Source organism: Capricornis sumatraensis, chromosome 13, assembly GCF_032405125.1.
Source record: "Capricornis sumatraensis isolate serow.1 chromosome 13, serow.2, whole genome shotgun sequence".
In the NCBI taxonomy this organism is placed as follows: domain Eukaryota; kingdom Metazoa; phylum Chordata; class Mammalia; order Artiodactyla; family Bovidae; genus Capricornis; species Capricornis sumatraensis.
In genome coordinates, this window is record NC_091081.1 from 26,535,452 (window position 1) to 26,557,685 (window position 22,234).

Sequence of the window (22,234 nt, forward strand, 5' to 3'; positions counted from 1 at the left end):
GCCCCTGGAAGATCCATATTAGGAAACTGAAATGGTGAGCTCTCAAGCCCAATACCCTCCGTTCGTAGAAGACACTTCAGAGAGCTGAAAGCACAGTGAATATGGAGATATTCCATTGACAAACAGAGAAACTGAGGCGGGGGAAGTCAATCACCTGCTGAGACACAGAGTTGAAAGAGTAAAGTGGCTCCACAGTGAAAATGGTTTTCTTAACTGTGAAAGTCGCTCAGTCATGCAGTCCATGGAATTCTCCAGGCCAGAATACTGGAGTGGGTAGACTTTTACTTCTCCAGGGGATCTTCCCTGGAGATCAAAAAAAAACACCACCGAGTTAATATCTAGCTCAAGGAAGAGGCATAGGAAAGTGTAAAATAAAAGGAGGGAGGAGAAAAAGGAGAGAAGGGACGGAAAATCCGCACACGTGAAAGCAGACACTGTTGGCAGCCATACGTAGTAAGGATTGGAAAGTGAGAGCCGGAAACTTGACCTTAATTCAGGAACCGAGAGGAAGCCAGCAGCACGATTTGGAAGGATACTACGGTCATAATGGCAGGAAGTGAATTCAGTCCACTTGGCCAGAGAATCTCAGCTGCAGGGTTTAGGGCAGACCCACTGGAAATGAGGCTACTGGTGACCGTGTTTGAGAGCCTGAAGTGCAGGGTGACAAGAGGCCCCCATGGAAGGTGCGGGAAGAGGTATCTGAAAGTAAACCCCAGCACAGCAGACTCCACAGGTGTTCTGTGAACTGAGTCCCACTGGGTTAGGTGCCCTGTGAGAGTGACCTGTGGAAATGGTCCATTGTCCTGACCGACCCCAAGGAGAGCAGAAAGGGAAGGAACCACTGAGGTGGGGGCAGAGGAGGACAGGCTGGAGTGAAACCAGCCCGTGTGTCTGCTCCCTGGTCACCAAGCCCTGTGCCCCTTCTCTGACGTGGAGGTTGGGAACCAGGCAACATGCCCTGGGGAGCTTTGTTACCATAACATGGTTAGATGCCACAGGCTGGCATAGAGTGCCCTCCTGTTGAAAAACACTCTCTATTGTAGCTTCCACTAAGAACTGTTGGTGACAACGTTTTCCTAAAACATACAACCATGTTTTAAAGTTTCTGCCTCTTCAGTTTCTCCCTAAGAAGGAAAAAAATAGGCAGAACATTCCCAGGCAGCCTCCTCCCCACTCCCACCCTCCCACCACTTCCTCAATTGGAAGTAAGATACAAAGATTCTTCCCTTTCCCCATGTCCCTCAGGACTCTGCCGGCCTCCCTAAACTCAATGTTGTGTGTTTTCCCTTCCCAGTCCCTGGCCCCCACCTTCCCTGATGGCTCAGATGGTAAAGAATCTGCCTGTAATCCAGGATACCTGGGTTCAATCCCTGGGTCGGGAAGATCCCCTGGAGAAGGGACTGGCTACCCACTCCAGTATTCTTGCCTGGAGAATTCCATGGACAGAGGAGCCTGGCAGGCTGCAGACCATGCAAAGAGTCGGACATGACTGAAGCAACTAACACTTTCACTTTCCACTTTCAAAAAGAGCTCATGAAATAGTAGTATGAAGAGGAAAATCCATTTTTACTAAAAAGCAATTCTTAAATATGACTTTTCAAAGTTCTTATAGCCGAGAATACTCTTTTTTGAAAAAATATGAACACAGCCACTTGCTTGGGCTATTGTTGGTGAAGTGAAAAGTGACCCAAGCCTTGCTGAGCGAGCATCTCTTGGTTGTGCACTTCCCACTGCCAGGGACCGTCGTGAAGGAGCTGGGTCCACTTCTGGCCTATGGATGCTTGGAAAAGAGCCAGTCCCATTCAGACTGTCATTGTCAGCCAAGTGCATTGTCTTATGTCCCACTTTTCTGGCAAAACTGATGTTGGTATGTTCCTTGTTAGCCTGGTGCGTCGAATTGGTTTTGTATGCTCTTCATGCTGGGAGAACCTGGGGAATGGTATGAGGGGTGGGGAGGAGAAGCAAGAAGAGACGTGGGCAGAAGGGAGATGGAGGGCATGGCCAGGAGCTGCCGGCGAGGCCAGCTGGTGCCCTATACCACGAGGGCCAAGGCCAGCTCTGTCCGGGGTCCCAGCTGCCCTGGGGAGCAGGCTGCCTCCCTAGATGCTACATGTTGACGGTCGAGCTGTGTCCCCGACTCAGGCAGAGCACTGGAAAAACAGGCTTGACCCAAGTGGCCAATTAAACTTTCCATTGGAGGAGACTGGATCAAGACTTTAAAAAAAATACATGAAATCTTTCCATTTGAGTAGTTTGTTTTTTAATAACATGAATCCTGTAATGACATAAGGGCTGCAGAGCAATAGGAGAATGATTAGCTAAGCTCTGTGGTGTGGTTTTGGATGATCCCAGTGCCAGAATGAAGCATTAGGAGGAGGCATTTGGGTTTGGGCGGGGGGTGTAACCAGCTCCAGCAGGGCCGGTCAGACCTTCTGAGGCTCAGACCGCCCACCTGTCTCTCCTCCAGTTCTCACAGACTCCTGGCAGGGCCAGGGACAAGGGGTACTTCTGCAGGTTCAGGCATGTGTCTTCTGAGATGTTATGAAACCAAGGACTGTACTGAAACACAAAGCACACACTTTGGAGGAGGCCAGTCCTGGTACGGCCTCATGCTCTCTTGCTAGCCTTTCTGAGCTCCTGGAATGTAGTGGCTGCTGTCCACTCCTGCCAGAGCTTCACAGCCAAAACTGGACAGGCTTCACAGTCAGACTTGGTTTTCTTTCTCGAAAGTCCATATAGTGCTTAGACCATAATTTGTACAACACCTTAGGAGGGTCTTGGGCTGCACTCTGTTCGGACACATCCTTAATTCTTCAGCAGTATGTATAAATGAAGAAAAACAGTCGAGCGCCTCACACCAGGTCAGGTTTTATGGCCAAATAAGGTGAGTTCAGATCAGTTTGCTGCCAGGGAAGTTCCCAGAACTTGTGCTTTGCAGAGCTTGTTGGATTGGGGATTGTGGATGAGGAAATGCTGGTCCTTGTCTGTTTGTCCAGAGCACTGCGGGACACTCCAGTGGCAACCTCAGCATCTCCCCTTGCTTCCAACCAACCCCCCTGCCCCACCTGATTTATCAAAATGAGTTTTTCAGTGGTTGGAAGAGGATGTAAGGTAATTAACTACCGAGCTGACCAGTCATCCAACTGAAGAGAGCCCCTGTGAAGTCAGGCATGGCGTGGAGGAAGGGGACCCAGATTCAACTACCGAGCCTCTCTTACTAAAATGAGGGTCACTGCCAAAATGTGAGCAGAGTTATGTTAGAATAATTAAATTGAAGGCCTACTTCAACACAGCAGGAATAATACACAGATTTTATCACCTCAAGGAATTACAATGGCAGAGAATAAGAAAGCATCCTGAAAGGGTTTGGATAAGCATGTGACTGACAGGGCTGTGGTTGACAGTCACGGGAGCTGGAATCAGCCCAGCTCCAAAAACAACAACAAAGAGAACTGGCAACAGATCCCAGAATCTGAGCGATTCTGGGGGACAGGGGGACAGGGTTGTGACCTGGCCCGGCTGCTCTGGCTGGGTGGTTCTACTCAGCGGGTTGCCGTCTCCTCCAGAAGCTGCTACATGTACACACTATGTCCTGCTGATCAGAGCTCTGAGAGCCAGGGGAAGAATTCTGGGTTTCTGAATGGCTGAAACTCGGGTTTTTGCTTTTATAAATTAACTGGGTCAGAAGTTGGAGAGGATTCCAGATTATAGGCTCAGGGCCAAGGAGCAGTCAAAACATACAAGGGCTTGGCAGGCGATGGCAGAACACGATACGGCAGAAAAGGGAATCAAACCAGAGGAGAGAGCCTGGCAGTGATTGAGAAAGGGGTCAGGGCATTCAGCTCCCCTATCCACCCCTTATGTGGTATTTCCTGTTCTGTTGAGAAGGCCAGTGTGCAGGAAGGCTGCACTCTCCAGAGGTCTGGCAGTCTCCCAGAACGTCTCCTGTGAGCTCCAGGCATCCCGAAGCCTCTGTATCGGGCAGCTCCCCCAGAGGGTCACAGAGGTCTCCGTGATTGATGGCCTGTCCGAGGTCATCAGTAAACAGTGCCCTGCCTCCCTGTCAGAGTCATCTTAACCCAGGGCACCTGGGGGTCACTGGGCTGGACGGTGCCCAGACTGATGGCGTGATGGCGGATCTCGAATGGCTGAACACTGAGAGTTTGTCCGGGCACGAGGACAGCCAGTTTATGAAGTACATCAACAGAGCTTATAGGTCCTGTGAACAAAGGACAGTTTAGTTTTCATTCCCTGGATTTGTTTTTATCATTCATGCTTTTGTCAGTGTAATTGATGTATAATTTACATACAATAGAATTCTACAGTTTTAAGAATTCCGTGAGTTTTGACAAACATAAACAGTCACACCTCCACACTCAGGGTATAGAACATGGATTGGCAGCCTACAGCTTCTAGGCCAGATCTGGCTCCTGCCCTGTCTTTGTTTTCTATTTTCAGAGTTGTAGAAAAATAAATAAAATGAAGGATATGCGGCAGAGATAGTATGCAACCTAAAATCTTTACTGCCTGGCCTTTACCGGGAGGGTTTGCTGATACAGAACGTTTCCATCACCCTTGTGTTCCCTGCGGCCTCTTTGCAGGATTGCCCTCCCCGTCACCCCTGGCAACCACTGATCTGCTTTCTATCACTATAGTTTTTGCCTTTTCTAGAATTTCATATAAATGAAATCATGCAGTACGTCGCCTTTTGTGTCTGGCTTCTTTCACTTCTAATGCTTTTGAGATTCACCCTCCAGGGCTTCACGTGTGTCAGTAGGGGAGTCCTTTTTTATTTCTGAGTGGTGAGATAGCCCACTGAAGACAGGGTTCACCTCTGGGTGAGGTGGGCGCACTCAACATGTTTTAACCACCTGTAGGCTCCAAGGAGAAGAAAGAGAAGACATAGGGGCGCCCTCTCTCATGGCCCTTGTCTTTGCAGGCATGAACAACCGGGAGGTGCTGGAGCAGGTGGAGCGCGGCTACAGGATGCCCTGTCCACAGGACTGCCCCATCTCCCTCCACGAGCTCATGATACACTGCTGGAAAAAGGACCCCGAAGAGCGGCCCACTTTCGAGTACCTGCAGGGCTTCCTGGAAGACTACTTCACCGCAACAGAGCCTCAGTATCAACCCGGGGAAAACCTGTAAGACCTGGGTCTGCAGAGAGAGGCCTGGTTCCAGAGGCTTCCCCGCCCCCTCCCCATTAGCTTTCAATTCCATAGCCAGCTGCTCCGAGCAGAGCAGCCAGAACCGTCCAGGATCAGATTGCATGTGACTCTGAAGCTGACGAACTTCATGGCCCTCATTCATGACACTTGTCCCCAAATCCGAACCTCCTCTGTGAAGCATTCGAGACAGAACCTTGTTATTTCTCAGACTTTGGAAATGCATTGTATCGATGTTATGTAAAAGGCCAAACCTCTGTTCAGTGTAAATAGTTACTCCAGTGCCAACGATCCTAGTGCTTTCCTTTTTTTAAAATGCAAATCCTATGTGATTTTAACTCTGTCTTCACCTGATTCAACTAAAAAAAAAAGTATTATTTTCCAAAAGTGGCCTCTTTGTCTAAAACAATAAAATTTTTTTTCATGTTTTAACAAAATCCAATCAGGACAGGTGTTTGGTTTTTTTTTCTTTTTTATAAATATGAATATATGTAATCTATATATCCCTGTACATACACCATGTGGGTGCTAACATGGAGACTGTGGCCAACCTTGGCCACAAAGCTTCAGGACCCAGAATGAGGATTTGACTGGAAAATCAACATAAAAGCACTGGTGGTGTTCTGAAAACCAGTGGCCTCGCTTTTTGGCTTTTGCAAAACATGTTTGTTTGTTTTTGGATTGTACTCTTTTGGTTCATGACTGTGCCTGTAGATGGCTGTTACTTTGACTCTTTTATCAGGGCCCAAGCTGAATTCACAATTTCTTTTTCCAGTATTTGCTTCGACTTACTATGATTTGTTCTTGAAACTTAAAAGTGAGCCTCTTTAAAGCAAGCAAGTGGCCAGTACCACCAGGGAAACTAGAGGATGGATACCACACAAACTTCTTGTATAAAAACACGAATGCTGAAATGTTTCCAACATTTTTTATTTAATAAACCTTGTAACCACATTTAAATGGCCTAAAATCCATAGCATTGTAGTCATGGCAACATGCTAAATTTTCTCATACAACTAAACCTTACGGGAAGGTGAGGGAGGGGTTGTACATTTCCCATTGTAAAATAAGTGCTTGAATGTTCTGTACTGCTAATGAAATGACTTTCTCTATGTCCAGGAGTCCTCCAGTGAAATAACTATGCACTACTTTACATTTCATGAGGATGCACAAAAAAAAAAAGTAATAACGTTTTTAGTTGCTGTTTGTGCCAACTTTGAATTACAAATGCTTAACAACAACAAATCAAAAGCCCTATTTCTATTTGAGTTTTTAATACTGAGTAGCAACTCTGAAGTCTTAATTCCTTTTTTGTTATTTCTTTGTGAGTTTACATTTTTAAATTGTTTAACTTTCTTAATTTAGTAATTAAAAAGAGAGCATTTTACATTTGAATTTTTTTTTATTTGTTTAAATCATGGAAGGTACTCTAGGAATGACATATGTGTTCCACACCAAGTGGTAAGGACTCACCTGGAAATTTAACCATTGTGCAATGATTTCCAAATGACAGAAACATTCAAAACAGCTGGAGTGAGGTTTTCTTCACCCAGAAAGACTAGACCATTGTCTGGTTAATTCAGAGGATCATTAAAGCAGGAGTAGACATGACAGTAACGTTTTAATTTATCAGACATTTTCTCTTAACTGGAATTTTCTGTGTCCCCATTCTCGTCCTGGAGTCGGTGCATGTTTCCCAGTGCCCCTCCACCTCTGTAATGAAGTTGCTAAGCAGGGAAACAGCCTGGTGTGGCAGATGGGGCAGTGGGTGGATGGGGCCAGCAGGCTAGGCCTGGCTCTGCCCTCATTCAGCTGCTTTCGTTCAACAGTCACCTGAAGTCACTCCCTTTCAGGTCTTATCTGTAGAAATGAGGGAGTTGGATGAGATTTGCTATAGGTTCCTACATCTGAGATCCTGGGATTCTAAGATCACTGATGTCATGTGGAATTATACAAAGAGGACAGCCTTCTTGCTGATATAGCCTTTATATGTTTAGAAAGTTTCCAACATTTTTTAAGTGAAGCAGGGATTTTTCTGACTAACCAAGTTTTTATGGCATTGGTTTGGTATTAATACAATTGCTAAATTGATAAAATTTAATAAAATTTTGTTGTTACATACAATTATTGTCACAGTACTGGGCAGTTTTTTAAATACTGTTCTAGATGTGTTGAAAGATATAACTGTGTTTTTCATCTTTACATCCCAATAGGTTGGATAATTTTCAGGTACTCTCTGGGGGATTTTTGTGTATGTTTCTGACTCAGTCATTCAAAAAATATCTGAAAAAGTCACAACAGCCTGTTTTAGACAGATTTTTAAAGGGAAATAGTCTCTTCAAAGTATAGCCTTTAATTCATCCATTGAGTTAATTGTGAGTTCTCTTACATGAAGCAAAAATTCAAGACTTTGGCTAACTCGAGGACACACTTATGAAATGCATCTTGCTGGAACTGTTCTGAAACAGAGTAGGGTTGCAGAATAAAGGTAAAAGTAGCTATGAATATGAAGAAATCAGAGACATCTCAGGTGTTTTCTTCCAAGCAGCTTATGAGTTGTCAAGAGATCTCCCTGATGCAGACTAGTCCAGACAAGTGAGACATCACTTCCAGGGAATCCCCACACCTCCTAACCTCCTGAACCCACTGACCCAAAAAGTTCTCTTGTATCTTGCAAGGTGCCTTAGTGGCAAGTGATGGTGAAATGTTTGTTTTGCCTTTCATAACCTGGCAGTGAGTAAGGACTTGCTCTGCTCCCCTGAGGAAAGCTGGCATCTGGCATTGCTGGGCCACATAGGGAAGCTTCCTAATAATCTAGCTGTTTTTACTTCCTAAAAATCAAATTGTAAGCCTGCCGGAGAAGACGACTTGACAAAGCTCAGATGCCGTAAATGAGACAGAGTGATTTCTGTTCAGCCATGCTCATGCCTCGCTCTCTCCTCTGAGTCTGCTTTGTTGCCAGAAGGACCTGAGGGAGGACCAGTAGAGGCTGGGTCTCCCCTGTGGCAGAGCATTAAGGTGTAGACTGAAGCCACGATGCGTTTGGCTCTGCCTCGTTCATGGCAAAGACAGATGTATGACGATCAAGGCACTTCCACAAGAAGAGTTAAAGGTGTTCATAATCCCTCCAACACAGCCACACAACGGAAGATTCCCCGACAAGCACAAGAGGGTACTTACCTGCCTTGAGAAAGACGGGAATCCTCCTGTGGCTAAATCTTGGCACCAGAGGATTTTTCTAGTAGCACTGGAGCTGCAAAATCTTACCTGAAATGTCCTATGGGACTTTAAGAATGTATACCGTATTAAATGGCATGGTTCTTTCATGAGTGCTGGAAGAAGGTAAGGTTTTCTGCAGGATTCAGAGGAGGACGGACTGAAGCCCACAGCATGAGGTGTGTCATCTGCTGTTTTGTCACAGCTCTGGACAAGAGACCTCACTTGACCAAATGGGAATTTCCTAACAAGTTGCATTGGTATAAAATGGCGTTCGGTCACTTCAGTTCTGAAAGGTATTTTAATAGGTTTAGATAAGTTTTGTTGGCTTTCTTATCACTATATAATATATGATTGGAATTCAATTCGGTGATTTAAATATTTGCTGGAAAGGAGGGAGAAAATAAGCGGGAAGGGAGGGAGAGAGGAAGTAATTGGGCGGAAGGAAGGGGGAGCGAGGAGAAAGGAGGTTCAAACAAATTCTCACTCTAAAAATTACATTGTAGGGTATAAATTTACTAAGGCAGATACCAATAGTATGTTTATTTCATTCCTCAAAAATAGATTGCAACTCCAGAGAAGAAAACAATGAAAAATTATCTTTGCAATATCAAATGAAGCTTCACAGTTTATATATACCTAGATTCTCAGAAATTTTTCACAATAAATTCCTAAAGCATACCTCTTTCTTTCCAAACATGCAAAATATTCAGAATCCCATGGGTGGTGATGGAGATATACCTTGTTTTTTAAATTAATTCTGGGGACTAGAAATAAAAATAAGTGGCTTTCCAGTGTGACAGGGACGATTCTATGGAGACTGTGATCAGTACAAAATGACTGCTCCCCCAGCAGCCAGAATACTATGCTCCTTTCCAGAATACTTCTCTTTAATAATGTATTTAATAATGTGACTCTTCTCTTAATGCATTTTCCCTGCCAGATCATGAGCTCCTTGAGAACAGAAACTGCCTAACTTGTTCATCACTCTACTCCTGCACGAAGGGCAGTGACGAGCTGATGGTAGATGTTGGCTGAGTGGGTGGATGGCTAGATGGACGATGCCATCCTGTGGGGCGAAAGGTACATCAGTGAATAACATAGTTACCTTAGGGCCTGCTAGGCACCCCAGGATTTGCTGTGAGCTGCCCAAGGCACTAGCATTGCCATCGTGAATGTGTGCTTGTGACTTGAAGACCCAGTCTGTAGCTTGAAGTGAACACCATTAGTGTTTCCTGACTCTTCCCCCAGAACTCATCCATACACCAATGGGAATAAACCTGTACCCCTTGGGACCTGGGGCCTTCAAAATCTCATTCTAATGCTTGTGCATTTTATGAAAAAATTGATATTTTCCTAAGATACCCATTTTTTGTCTTCATACAAAATTCTTTTCCCATCCTTCAGATTGTGCATTGTTAACAAGTCTATGGCTTGTGGTATGCCTGGCAAAACTCTGGCATGACCCAGGGAGTCCCTGTACCCTTCTCGAGAATCACAGGATGAACATCTTGTCCACAAGATACTACTGCTAACATGGAAGTATTGTAGTTGGGAGAGGTAATCTTAACCACCACTAATATAGATTCTCTACATTTGATTCCCATTTTTCACCCAGCAAAGAACAGCCCCCTGACTGAGAATGGGACAGAAGATGGGAGGGTTTGATCATAGGAAGAGGAAAATCATCCAGAACTGCCTAGAAGTGAAGGTCTAATCAGGTCAGCCTGCTGCTCCAAGATGGCAGCAAATTGGGGAAGACAAGATGGAGACATTGGACAAAGGAAGAAACCAGAACTGGGATGAAAGGAGCCCTTTGCTGAGGCTATTCAAGGCAATGGGATGACCACCAAAGAGGTGACTTTGGTTATGTGTAAGGACTTAACCATTCATTTCTTCTGCAGACATTTTTTGAGTACGTACTGTGGGTTAGACCCTGTGCTTACCACTAGAAAGCTAAGGAGACAATCAGCACTCCCAGTCTAGTTGCTCAGTTGTGTCCAACTCTTTGCAGCCCCATGAACTGTAGCCTGCCGGACTCCTCCGTCCATAGGATTTCCCAGGCAAGAATATTGGAGTGGGTTACCATTACCTTCTCCAGTGAGATGGAGGTCCATAAAAGATAGTTGCAATAAGCTCTCTGTTAGGAAGAAACACAAGGGGCAGCAAAGGAGTGCCAAATGGCCCAGAATGGGGAATTCAAGGGAGGCTTCCTGGAGGAGTGGGTGTCTAAAGGACAAGCAGAGGTGGATTACGTAATGCATAATGGTAGGCTCAGCATGTTTTGCCTTCAGTTGTATTTTCTTCTAATCCCCAACTTCAGTTAGGGGCCAGATAGAATGTGCTCTGAATGTAGAAGGTGTTCAACAAATGCATCTAAATGAAGAGAAACAAAACCAAGCAAAGAAAATCTAAATCTCTTTCTCCTTCCTCCCCCTCCCCAAACACAGACATTAGAAGGTATATAGGTAGCATCGGTTATTCTGATTATTGTGCTGTTAACTACCCAGATGTGAGATAATACCGTAAAAGGACAGAATAAGGTTTTTGACTCCAGCAGTCCAGCAGCTGGAATGTGGTTTGAATTATATAGAGTATGAGAATAAGAGAATTGCAGGACTTGTACACTTCCTCTCCTAAGAATAATTAGTAGGGAGTTTTCTTCCATTGGTGACCCTGTTGTCACTCATTCCTCCCCTCCCATTTAAGAGGCTATTTTGTTTGAATCATCAGGTAATATGTAAATTCATGAAAGCAGGTATATATTAGCAGATGCAAGGCATTCTGGTTGTTTTGTTTTGAAATTTTTTTCCTTTAGTTAATTATCAAGTGCTTGCTAGGTAATAATCAATGAGCAGCTAATTGGAAGTAAGAGGGAATGAAATGGGTATTATTCAGATAGTGTTTTTAACAGAAGGCATACATGTAATACTGTGGGGAAATATTACTAAGCAGCAAGAGATTTTATTGTGTCTGTGTGTGTGTGTGTGTGTGTGTGTGTTTACTAAAGGATTCATTTAAAGCCACCCAGAAACTAAATCCAGATATGTGAATCCTTTCATTTTCAGGCTCCTCCCAAGGGGTAAGCGCTGGAAGATGACAAGAGAGAAGCGAGCCCCTAGAGATCACCCTGGAACCAAACCACCCTAAATGGAGCCGGGAGGTCTGTCAGTTCCCAGAGAGCAACGAGGAAATGGTAAGCAAGAGGCAGCAGTTGCCTAGAGAATTAGGGAATGAATAACCATGCTATTTGGTAAATTAACCATGTTACATTGTGCACAGCAAAGTGATGCAAAAACCCTGTTAAAAATTGAATAATAATTTGCCCACATCATTTACGTAAAATGCATAATTTTCCTACTTCAGTGGACTTTAGTTTGATTTAAAATATGAACGACTCCAGTCCTGTTCACCAAAGCATAGTTTTTGAGATAACTGAGAAGGGGGAAAGGAATCAGACCATAATCAGCACAATCCTATGTGAACCACTTCACCTCCCCCCTCACCTGTGCATTTCAGAAAATATTTGTTTATCCGTTCCTGAAGGTCTCTAAGTGAAAGTGCAAGGCATCCATCACTGTCACCACTATCACTAAACCATGACCTCACCATGTTTGAGAGGGGGAAAGCAATGCTTCATTCTATTCAATATTTTTCTGCTCTAATTCAAATAAGTGCTTGTTTCTGGATACTAGGGAAAATGGAAACATAGCAAAGCTGTACTTAAAACAGCAAGCCAGGAACAAAAGCAACATGCGCAGCCAAAGGAGACCTTGGAAGGTGCGTAGATAAAACAAAAAGTTGTGCTTGGCTGGGACTCTCTTTTGGAATCAGGTGCAAAATGGAGAACATTGTTCCAATTGTAAAGATTTTGCAATCTATAATATCTGGAATAGAAAGGCATCATGTCATCTACCTTGACATTCAGAAGCTGTGCTATTGCTATGAGTTATGATACTTGTTCCTGAACCAGAGTGGTCAGAGAGGGGGTGGAATTCCTGTGATGGACCAGAATTTAAGCTCCACTTAAACAGTGCTTTCCCATGGCAATCACTGTCCATTTTCCTTCCCCCACCTGCCCCCGCTCCCCACCCCCACCAGAACCATAGAATTTTTATTTAGATATTCACTCATTCTCTTCATCCCCATCTCTCTACAAAGGGTCATTATTTACTTATTATATTCAGCCGTTAAATGTCAACTTTTTGGGACAAGTGTATAGCTGATTATCTGTGCTTTTCATGAAGACTCCTTTTGTTGGCCAAATCCTATTAAAGCCTTGCTGACCCCGAGAAGTTGGATCTTGAACCCCACAAATCTCAATACTTTTTATCTCTTGGGTGCTCATTCTGGTTGAGCAAAGGGGCCTCCCTCAATCCTAAGACTCCTCCCCACTTCCTCCTTTTCTCCTAGTAACTCTTGCCACTGGCCAAAGATTTATTAGACCCTAGTTCTGTCCCTATGCCTCTTGCCACTAGCTATAAATTGCCTTTTTGCAAATTAGAAAAAGCTACCCTACCTCAAGACACTTTGCTGCCATCCGCCAGAAAACGATTGTAATAAATATGCCAAGATCTCATGACTAGAATGTGAATGGTGCCCCCTAGAATTGTGCGGTATAAAACTGGCACAACTGTATATGACAACTCTGTACTTGGAAACCACCTGAGCTATCCTGGAAGCTGGTTGTATAAATAAGAATACACTGGGTCAGTCTTGCCTTTTTATGACATTTGGCAATTTCAAAATCTAAATCACTTGGCCATGATCAAAAATTGCTGAGAGGCAATCTCTGGAAGAGACCAAGAGCCCCCAGGTAGCAATACTCATAAGAATAAAGGGTTCTTGTTTAGCCCAAGATTTGGCCTACTGGCTGAGTATATACAGCCCAAGCCACCTTGGCTTGATTTTCAGGAAGCATCCCTTAGAAAGCTGGTAAGTCTCAGTGTTGAGGGTAAAGGAGGAAAGTGAGCTTGGCTTATGTTTAGGTCAGCCTTCCCTCTCCCTGGCATCGGCTGCTTCATTCCTGTTGATCGCTCCACCTGCTGTTCCCCTCCCTCCTTCACATTCAGCACAACCTGCGTGTTCTAGTGATCTTTTGCCACAGAACAAACTACCCCAAAACTTAGTGGCAGAAATAGAAACAGTCATTTATTTTGCTCACTAGTCTGCAATTTGGACACCATTCGTCAGGGACATCTCTGCTCCACATGGCATCAACTAGGGCATCCCTGTGTGGCTGGAGGACCTGCCTTCCCAATGGTGTACACACGGCCGCTGAGTTGATCCTGGCTCCTGCCCGGGAGTTTGGCTGGGGCTCTTGCCAAGGGCTTTGGTTCCTCTCCACTTGGGCTCCCAGGTGGCTGTGGGGGCTTGCTCCCACCATGGAGCTCATGCTAAACCACCAGTTGAACCACCCCAACTGACTCCTCATGAAGCAGAGACAAGCTGCCCCTACCAAAAGTAAAGTGAAAGTGAAAGTGTTAGTCGCTCAGTTGTGTCTGACTCTTAGCGACCCCATGGACTGTAGCACGCCAGGCTTCCCTGTCCATGGAATTCTCCTGGCAAAGATACTGAAGAAGATTGCCATGTCCTTTTCCAGGGGATCTTGCCCCCACCAAACCTTGCCCAAATTTCCAATTTCTGAAAAAAATAAATGGCTGGTTCTAAGCCACTAACGCTTGGAGTGGTTTGTTTTGCAGCGATAGATCACCAGAACGCACAGGTGGAGTGTGATGTGGGTCCACTCCTACATCTTCCTGTGATGCCTGTAGGTGCATGGAGTGAAGGAAGCAGGAAAAAAAACTACATTTCCCAGACTCTCTTACCACGAGGGTCATGAGTGTCAGTCAGGCCATCCTAGCACAGAGTTTGGAAGGCAAACGTGAGACAGAAGCCAAGTTCCTACAGGCTCTGTGTGTTTTCTGTTGGAAAGCAAGGCCGCGGGGCCACCGACGTCCAATCTCCAGCTTCATGGTGTCAGTCAGTTGAGGAGGTGGCGGTGGCGCCTGCATGTCCCAGCATGCAGGCAGATGTTCCCGGCTGTCTGACCAAATGCTGGGGTATTGCAGCTTCCGTGTTCTTGGGGTCAACAGTGCCAGCAGCAGCCCCTGAGTCCCGCCTTCCTGAAAGTGAGAGAGGTGGCAGTGGTGCCACCACTCCTGGCAGGTCAGCTCTGCCACAGGCTGGGGATCGTTCCTAGAAATCCAGCATAGAGCCTTCCCTTCCAGCCATCCACCAAGTTTGTAATTCCACCTTTTTGCTTAAAAACCCTAGTCTGGTTCCTATTTCCTATATTAATCCTTCAGTTTATGAATCCTGCATGCCGATCCCTTCTCAGCCACCATTGTCCTTGCTTGCTTTCTCTCATGTACTCACTCCTCTGACAGATATTTATGGCATACCTACTCCACCTAGACAGCATATTGAAAAGCAGAGGCATCACTTTGCCAACAAAGTTCCATATAGTCAAAGCTATGGTTTTTCCAGTAGTCACGTACAGATGTGAGAGTTGAACCGTAAGGAGGCTGAGCGCTGAAGAATTGATGCTTTTGTACTGTGGTGCTAGAGAAGATTCTTGAGAGTCCCTTTGACAGCAGGGAGATCAAACCAGTCAATCCTAAAAGATCAAGCCAGTCAGTTCTAAAGGAAATCAACCCTGAATATTCACTGCAAGTTCTGATGCTGAAGCTGAAGCTCCAATACTTTGGCCACCTGATGCGAAGAGCCAACTCTTTGGAAAAGACCATGAAGCTGGGAAAGACTGAAGGCAACAGGAGAAGGGGAAGGCAGAGGGTGAGATGGTTGGGTGGCATCATCAACTCAAAGTACACGAGTGTGAGCAAACTCCGGGAGATGGTGAAGGACAGGGAAGCCTGACATGCTGCAGTCCGTGGGGTCCCAAAGAGTCAGGTACAACTGAGTGACTGAACAACAACAACTCCACTGCCAGGCACCGTGCTAGACCCTGGAGAAGAATCTGTGAACTGAGCAAGCATTGGCACTACCCTCATGGAAGGAGCCAAGACACAGACCGGGAAGCAGAGAACTACAACCCTCAGGCCAAGTCAGCCCCGGCCCATTTTTGTGGAGAAGTTTTCTTAGCACACAGCCACACCCATTCACTTCTGTCTTGGCTCTGGCCGGTGTTTCGCTACAATGGCAAAGTTGAACAGTTGCAACAGAGACTGTATGACCCACAGAGCTGAAAATATTTACCACCTAGCCTTTCACAGAAAAAGTTTGCCAACTCCTGCATTAAACAAATAAAACTCCAAGTCAGGCTCCTGTTGTACCCACATCCAATCAATCACTCTGTCCGTTCTGCAGACACACACGCCAAGCTCAACTCTGAGCACTCCATGAGAACCATCTTACTTAATTCTCACAACAGCCTTTGGAACATACTGTTAAAATCAGAAAGCGTGGGGAGAGGCTGGGGTCGGGGTGACTGGGTAGTTGGTAAAGCTTAATGGAGATGAAAATTCCAGGGGGAGGAGCTAAGAGTAGGCAGGAGCTGGTGGGCTTGGTGTAGACTCGGGTGGGTGAGGCCCCCACGGACGCCTGTGAGAGGCTGTCCTGGCCAGTTTTCGGCGTAGTGGGGTGGGGAAGCATGATTTCAAGTCTGGCCTGATTTCAGGGTCAAATCACAACTCTTCCACTATTAACTGTGTGGCTTTAGCTGCTTCACATCTCTAAGCCTCTTCGCCTCCGTCTCTCACAAGTGAAATGGGCTCTTGTGAAACTGAAGTCAGGGCATATACATGCAGCGTCGAGCCTAGGGCTTGGTCTGTGGAAGGTGTCGGATCCACGTGGGCACCTCCCCTTCCTCTTTGGTCTGTCCTGTATGTGGTGGAAAACTACCCTAAAATCTCAGCTGACATTGTGTTATTCTCCTCGTTAGAAAATGTGATGGCTTCCACTGGCCCCCACTAGTGGAAGGAGACACTAGTTTGGAGGGGCTGCCCAGCACACGCCTCTTTAAACTCCTCCCCACCCCTCGCATTGCATTTTCTAGTGAAAGTCAAGTTTTTACCTTGTAACCCTCCTGATTACCAAAACAGCTGATGATACTGGGGACAGACGCCTGACCGGGGAACCAGTCCGTTGACTGGCCACTAGCTAATGGAACTGTGTCCAAGAATCAAGAGGCTCTGGTGATGGATGCTGGGCCTACAGGTTAGGTTGAGTCAGGATCAGAGATGGCCCCATGGAGAGCAGAGTGAAGCACTGGCTAGAGACCAGTGGCCACCAAAGAGTGAGTGGCTGGGAACAGCTGCTGCCCAGCTCCTCCACCTGCAGATCTAACACTACTTCCAGAGAAATACACCATTTCTCTGAGATTCCTCAAGCTCCCGCAGACACCATTTGTCCCTTGAGCTATTTCCACGGAGTATAGGCCCCTGCAGTTCTGCTCCACTGTTTGCCTCATCTCTCCTGCCCCCTCCACCATCACCCCTGCCCTGGATCCTGTCTGCGCTGCACTGCCCGCAACTCCTCAAGCACACTCTGTGCTGTGCCAGCCTTTTCCTCTTGCCTGGAATGTTCTTTTGCCCTCTCTTCTCTTCTTAACCACCCATCCATCCTTGGAGGCCTCACTCAAACATCTCCTCCTTCCTCTCTGATCCCTTAGTCATAATGGTACCTCCTCCCAAGAGCTCCCCACGTTGGGCTCTGGTCTCCCCAGGGTCTCCTGCACCCTCCCCGAGCGCTCCTCCTCGTCTCTGTGCTCGCTGCCAGTAGGAAGTTGGCCCGTGCTAAACACTCAGATACAACAGTGAATTTATTCCAAGGGTTAGAAAACCTCAAATACGATCCGAGTTTCTTCCATAAAGACTATTATGCCAATATAAGGCATTGTTCATTAAAATGGAAATGCATTTAGAGAATGCTTCAGATTAAAGGGATAAAGATCAAAGGGTGCATTTTTGGCCAGGAGTTCTGAGTCTTACAGACCCAAATAAATTGTAGACATTTTATTTCCTGAACTGATTGGAACCATAACACTGGATTTGGTGCTGGAATATAAAACTTGCTGAAACTTTTAGCCTGGTGGAAAGTTTGTCGCCTCTTTATGGTAAATGGATGTTCTCATCTGACATTAAAGTGCCCGTGTCTCCTGCTGAAACTAGCTAGTCAATCCGGAAGGCCTGACTTGGAAGAAGCCTCCATCGTTGACGGGGAACCTGCAGAGCCCTGCCCTTAGAGTTTCAGGCACACCCGGCTCCCAGCAGATCAGGAAAGGGCGTGTCTGTTGCTTGTGGACACATGTCCACTCGGGTTCAAGATCCTGCAGGTCTGTGTTGAGAATAGAAAGCAGCTGTTCATGCAGACAGCACTTGAGATGCTGGCTGAGTTTTACAAATATTCAAGAATCTGTTCACCAGCATCCTGACGGCTGCTGTGGCCTGGCCACTCCTCCGGGTCCCTCTGCCCAGGGCTCATCCCTGGGCTTACCCTCCCTGCCACACTCTCAGCCTGGCTGCCCAGGTTCCCTCTGGACCAGCGGTTGGGTTGGAGGGTTCTGGGTCATGGGGTGAGGCAAGCCCCTGCCCCTGAGTCCAGGAAGGGAAGGACACACTGCTGGGAGGAGGGCCACCAAAAGGGTTCGTGATGGGAGCCCTCAGGACTCAGCAGGGGGCGCCCTGCTCCAGATGGGGCAGCAGGGCGGTCTCGGGCATGGGCCTTCAGCTTTTGCAGAAGCCAGTCAGGCCAGGCAGACTTGGCCCGACTCAACCCCTGAGAAAGCAGGCCCCTGCCACAACAGGGACAGTGACCTGCGGCCAGTCTTGTGGGGGCTGCTGAGAGGTTGGACTGGGATTTGGGGAGCAGGACAATCCGACTCCCGTCCCACCAGGTGAGATGCGGCTCACATCTCATCTCCTACCTGATCTGGGGCTGCAGAACAGGGCCTCTGCCTGGACCTCAACCCCAGCGCTTCAAAGAGGTGCTGTTCTATTGGATTTGATGAATCTGACCTCTAGCTAGAGCATCCCGGAAGGTCACTGACTTACGTGGCACAAGGGACAGGTTTTCAAAGCAAACCCCTGATTTTATAGATGAAACCAAAGGAATGCATTGAAACTCCCATGTGCTTTATCTTAATAAGAGAATCTAAGTGTGGAGTGGCCTGCTGGGTCCTGGCCCTGGGCTGGCCGTGGTTACAGATGCCCCCTCACTCGTTATGCCCTCTTTTGATAACCCTCAAGTACCCCCTCCACCCTTCAGAGACTCAAGTATGCTCCCCCAGAGGTGAGATGGAGAACACCGTGTATAGGAAATGCTAGTAACTGACAGGAACTTTCTCCAGAAGCTGTGAAAGACTCCAGAGCTTCGTGCCCCACCTGACCTAAAAACTGAGAAACCCTTGGGTAAAGTTGTCTTCCACCTCCGGCTCACAGGGGACATCCTACAGTTTGTCTTTGTCCCTGCCTAGTTCAGTGAGCAGCTCTTACCCTGGCTGGCCGCTTCCTTGCAAGGTAGTTGCTGACTCAGACAGCTAAGAGAACAGGGTCTGAAATTTCCATTAAATGCAAATCCCTAGACTCTTCTGCTCTTGGGGCAAGATGCAAAAATGTCCATTTTCTTTTAATACATGACGATTTTCATTTTGATGGCACAAGTAATACGTGTGATACAGGTAACAGCTGCTCTTAGGGTAAAACCAATAAGCATTCTGGCGAAAGAGATGGCAACCCACTCCAGTACCCTTGCCTGGGAAATCCCATGGATAGAGGAGCCTGGTGGGCTACAGTCCATGGGATTGCAGAGTCAGACACGACTAAGCAACTGAGCACAATAAGCATTCCCACAAAGCAATCCATGCCCCCCCCCCCCCACCAGCCCACCCCTTTCCAACGCCATACCTTCCACAGGTTATATTGCTTACCTTCTTTGTCTGTGTCTTTGCAATCGTCTTGGAACACATTTACACGGGCAGGGCTTTTTCTTTACATGAGTGAAACACATGCTGCTCCTTGACTTTCCACCGAGTAATCCATCTCAGAGAACTCTCCATGTCTACACATTGAGATTTACTTTCTTCTTTTTAACAAATGGTATTCAACAGGATTCCATAGAATGAAAACAGCATCATTCATTTAACCATTCTCCAACTGATGGATAGTTATTTCCAGATTTTCACTGTTACAAACAACCTACGTCTTTGCACCGTTTTTGGTGGACATCAGCAAGGATTTCTCTGGGAGAACTATCTAGAAGTGGAATTGCTTCGGTATTCATTTTAATACATTCTTAAGTTTAATATATACTGCTGAATTGTCCCATCAAACCATTTAATCAGTGTATATACAAGTAAGTTATCATTTTCCTGGAATCTTCATTTTTTTAAACAAGTGCCCAGATGATTTGGATGCAGGTGTCTAAGGACTACACTTTGAGGACATAGTGGTTATATCAACTGACCATGGCTGCAATAACACTACACTTAACAGAAGTTATTCCCAAACCCAGTGGCTTAAAATAACAAGTTTGGGGGCTTTTTCCTCAGTGTGGTCTATAGTTGGACCACAGCCCAGGGAGGTTTAGCTGGACTGGAGGCTCAGAGTTCCAAGTTACCCACTGGAGGACTTGGATCCAGGCTTCAGGTCAAGCTCTGTGTGCAGGCATCCCTAACGTCTCCCTGTCCTCATCTTTTTCAGTCAGATTGGATTATGGGCTCATTTTAACTTATTCACCTCTCAAAGGTCTTCTCTCTAAATGCAGTCACATGCTGAAGTACTGGGGATAATACGAATCTTGTTGTTCAGTCACTAGGTCCTGTCCAACTCTGCGACCTCATGGACCGTAGCACACCAGGATTTCCTCTCCTCCACTATCTCCCAAAGTTTGCTAAAATTCATGTCCATCGAGTTGGTGATGCTGTTTAACCATCTTATCCTCTGCTGCCTGCTTCTCCTTTTGCCTTCAATCTTTCCCAGCATCACGGTCTTTTCCAATGAGGTGGCTTTTCGCATCATGTGGCCAAAATATTGCAGCTGCAGCTTCAGCAATAATCCTTCCAAAGAATATTCAGGATTTCTTTCCCTTAGGATCGACTGGTTTGATCTTGCGGTCAAAGGGACTCTCAAGAGTCTTCTCCAGCACCACAATTCAGAAACATCATACACAATTCTTCTGCCCTCAGCCTTCTTTATGGTCCAGCTCTCAAATCTGCACATGACTACTGGAAAAACCATAACTTTGACTATATGGATCTTTGTCAGCAAAGTGATGTCTCTGCTTTTTAAAATGCTAAGTTTGTCAGAGCTTTCCTTCCAAGGAGCAAGCGTCTTTGGATTTCATGGCTGCAGTCACCATCCACAGTAATTATGGAGACTAAGAAAATAAAATCTGCCACCGCTTCCACTAGGGACACAATTCAGCCGATAACAATAGATTATGGACAAAATAACTTTTAAAATCTTTAAGTAGCTTTATTGAGATATACTTTGAGTCACTCATTTATATGTCTTGTGCATCTGATTCATACAATTTAATGGCCTTTTGTAGACTCACAGAGTTGTGTGATCATCACCAGTACCAATTTTGGAACATTCTCATTACCCCAAACAAAACCCCAAGCCCCTTAACCATCACTCACTCATTTCCTTCCCATCCCCTCAGTGCTAGGCAACCACTACCTATTTTCTATCTTTATAGATTTGCCCATTCTGTACATTTCATTTAAATAGTATCATATAATATGCAGTCATTTGTGACTGGCCTTTTTCATTTAGCATAATATTTTCAAGGTGTATGCATGTTGGACCTTTTTAAAAGAAAAATTATAAAATAAGAAAATAATACATTGGACCTTTTTAAACATAAGAACTCATGTTCATCAAAAACACCATTAAGCAAGTGAATAAGCAAGTCATAGCCTTGGAGAAGATATCTGCAATACATAATTCTTTACAAGTCCTCAAACCAGAATGTATAAGAACTATAGGTCTGTAAGAAAAATACAAATAGTTCATTTATAACTGCGCAAAAGTCTTGAACAGACCCTTCACAATTGAGGATATCCAGATGACGAATAAGCATTGGGAAAGGTACTTTACAACATTACTCATCAAGGAAATGCAAATTAAAGTCCCAGTGGGATAGTACGGAATGGTTAACAGCAAAAGGACTGACAATATCAATGCTGGGTGAGGATGTGGAGCAACTGAAAGGTCATTTATTGCTGGTGGGAATATAAATTTGTTCCACCACTTTGGAAAATTGACAGTGAAGTTGTGTGTGCCTACTACCCTGTGTCCCAGCAATTTCACTCCAGGTCTACATCCATGAGAAATTAGTGCATATGCCTACTTGGATATGAATATTCATAGCAACTTTGTAATAGCCAAAAACTGGAAACAATTGAAATGATCATCAGCAGAAGAATGGATCAACAAAACTGGATAAATTCATGCAAATGAATATACTACATAGCAATAAAAAAGAACAAACTATTAATACATGCCCAAATATGAGTGAAATCTCAAACTTATTATGTCAAGTGAAAGAAACATGCATAAGTGAGTGCATTTTATATGCGTCCATTTATATGAAGTTTAAGCAGATAGAACTAATCAATGGTGATAGAAGTTAACCTAGAACTATGTTGGGGTCAGGAGGGTGTTAACTGGGAGAAGGCACAAGGAATGAGGCCCACTTCCTCCTGAAGTGAAGGAAATATTCTAAATCTTGATAAGGTTGGCGGTTCCACTGGTGTATACGTAAAATCCAATGGCTCAGACGGTAAAAGCATCTGCCTACAATGTGGGACACCCGGGTTCCATCCCTGGGTCGAGAAGATCCCCTGGAGAAGGAAATGGCACCCCACTCCAATACTCTTGCCTGGAAAA

At 45.6% G+C, this 22,234-nt stretch overlaps 1 protein-coding gene across 2 annotated transcripts in view; it reads left to right on the forward strand.

The window, feature by feature from the left end:
* The window catches only part of FYN (FYN proto-oncogene, Src family tyrosine kinase), a 117,060-nt gene extending 110,980 nt beyond the window's left edge, over positions 1–6,080 (forward strand). For both annotated transcript variants that reach the window (XM_068985356.1, XM_068985357.1), the window contains exon 12: positions 4,940–6,080. In XM_068985356.1, coding sequence (XP_068841457.1) covers positions 4,940–5,148 — 209 coding nt within the window. In that variant the 3' untranslated portion in view covers positions 5,149–6,080. The remainder of the gene's footprint in view (positions 1–4,939) is intronic.
* Positions 6,081–22,234: the final 16,154 nt, after the last annotated feature.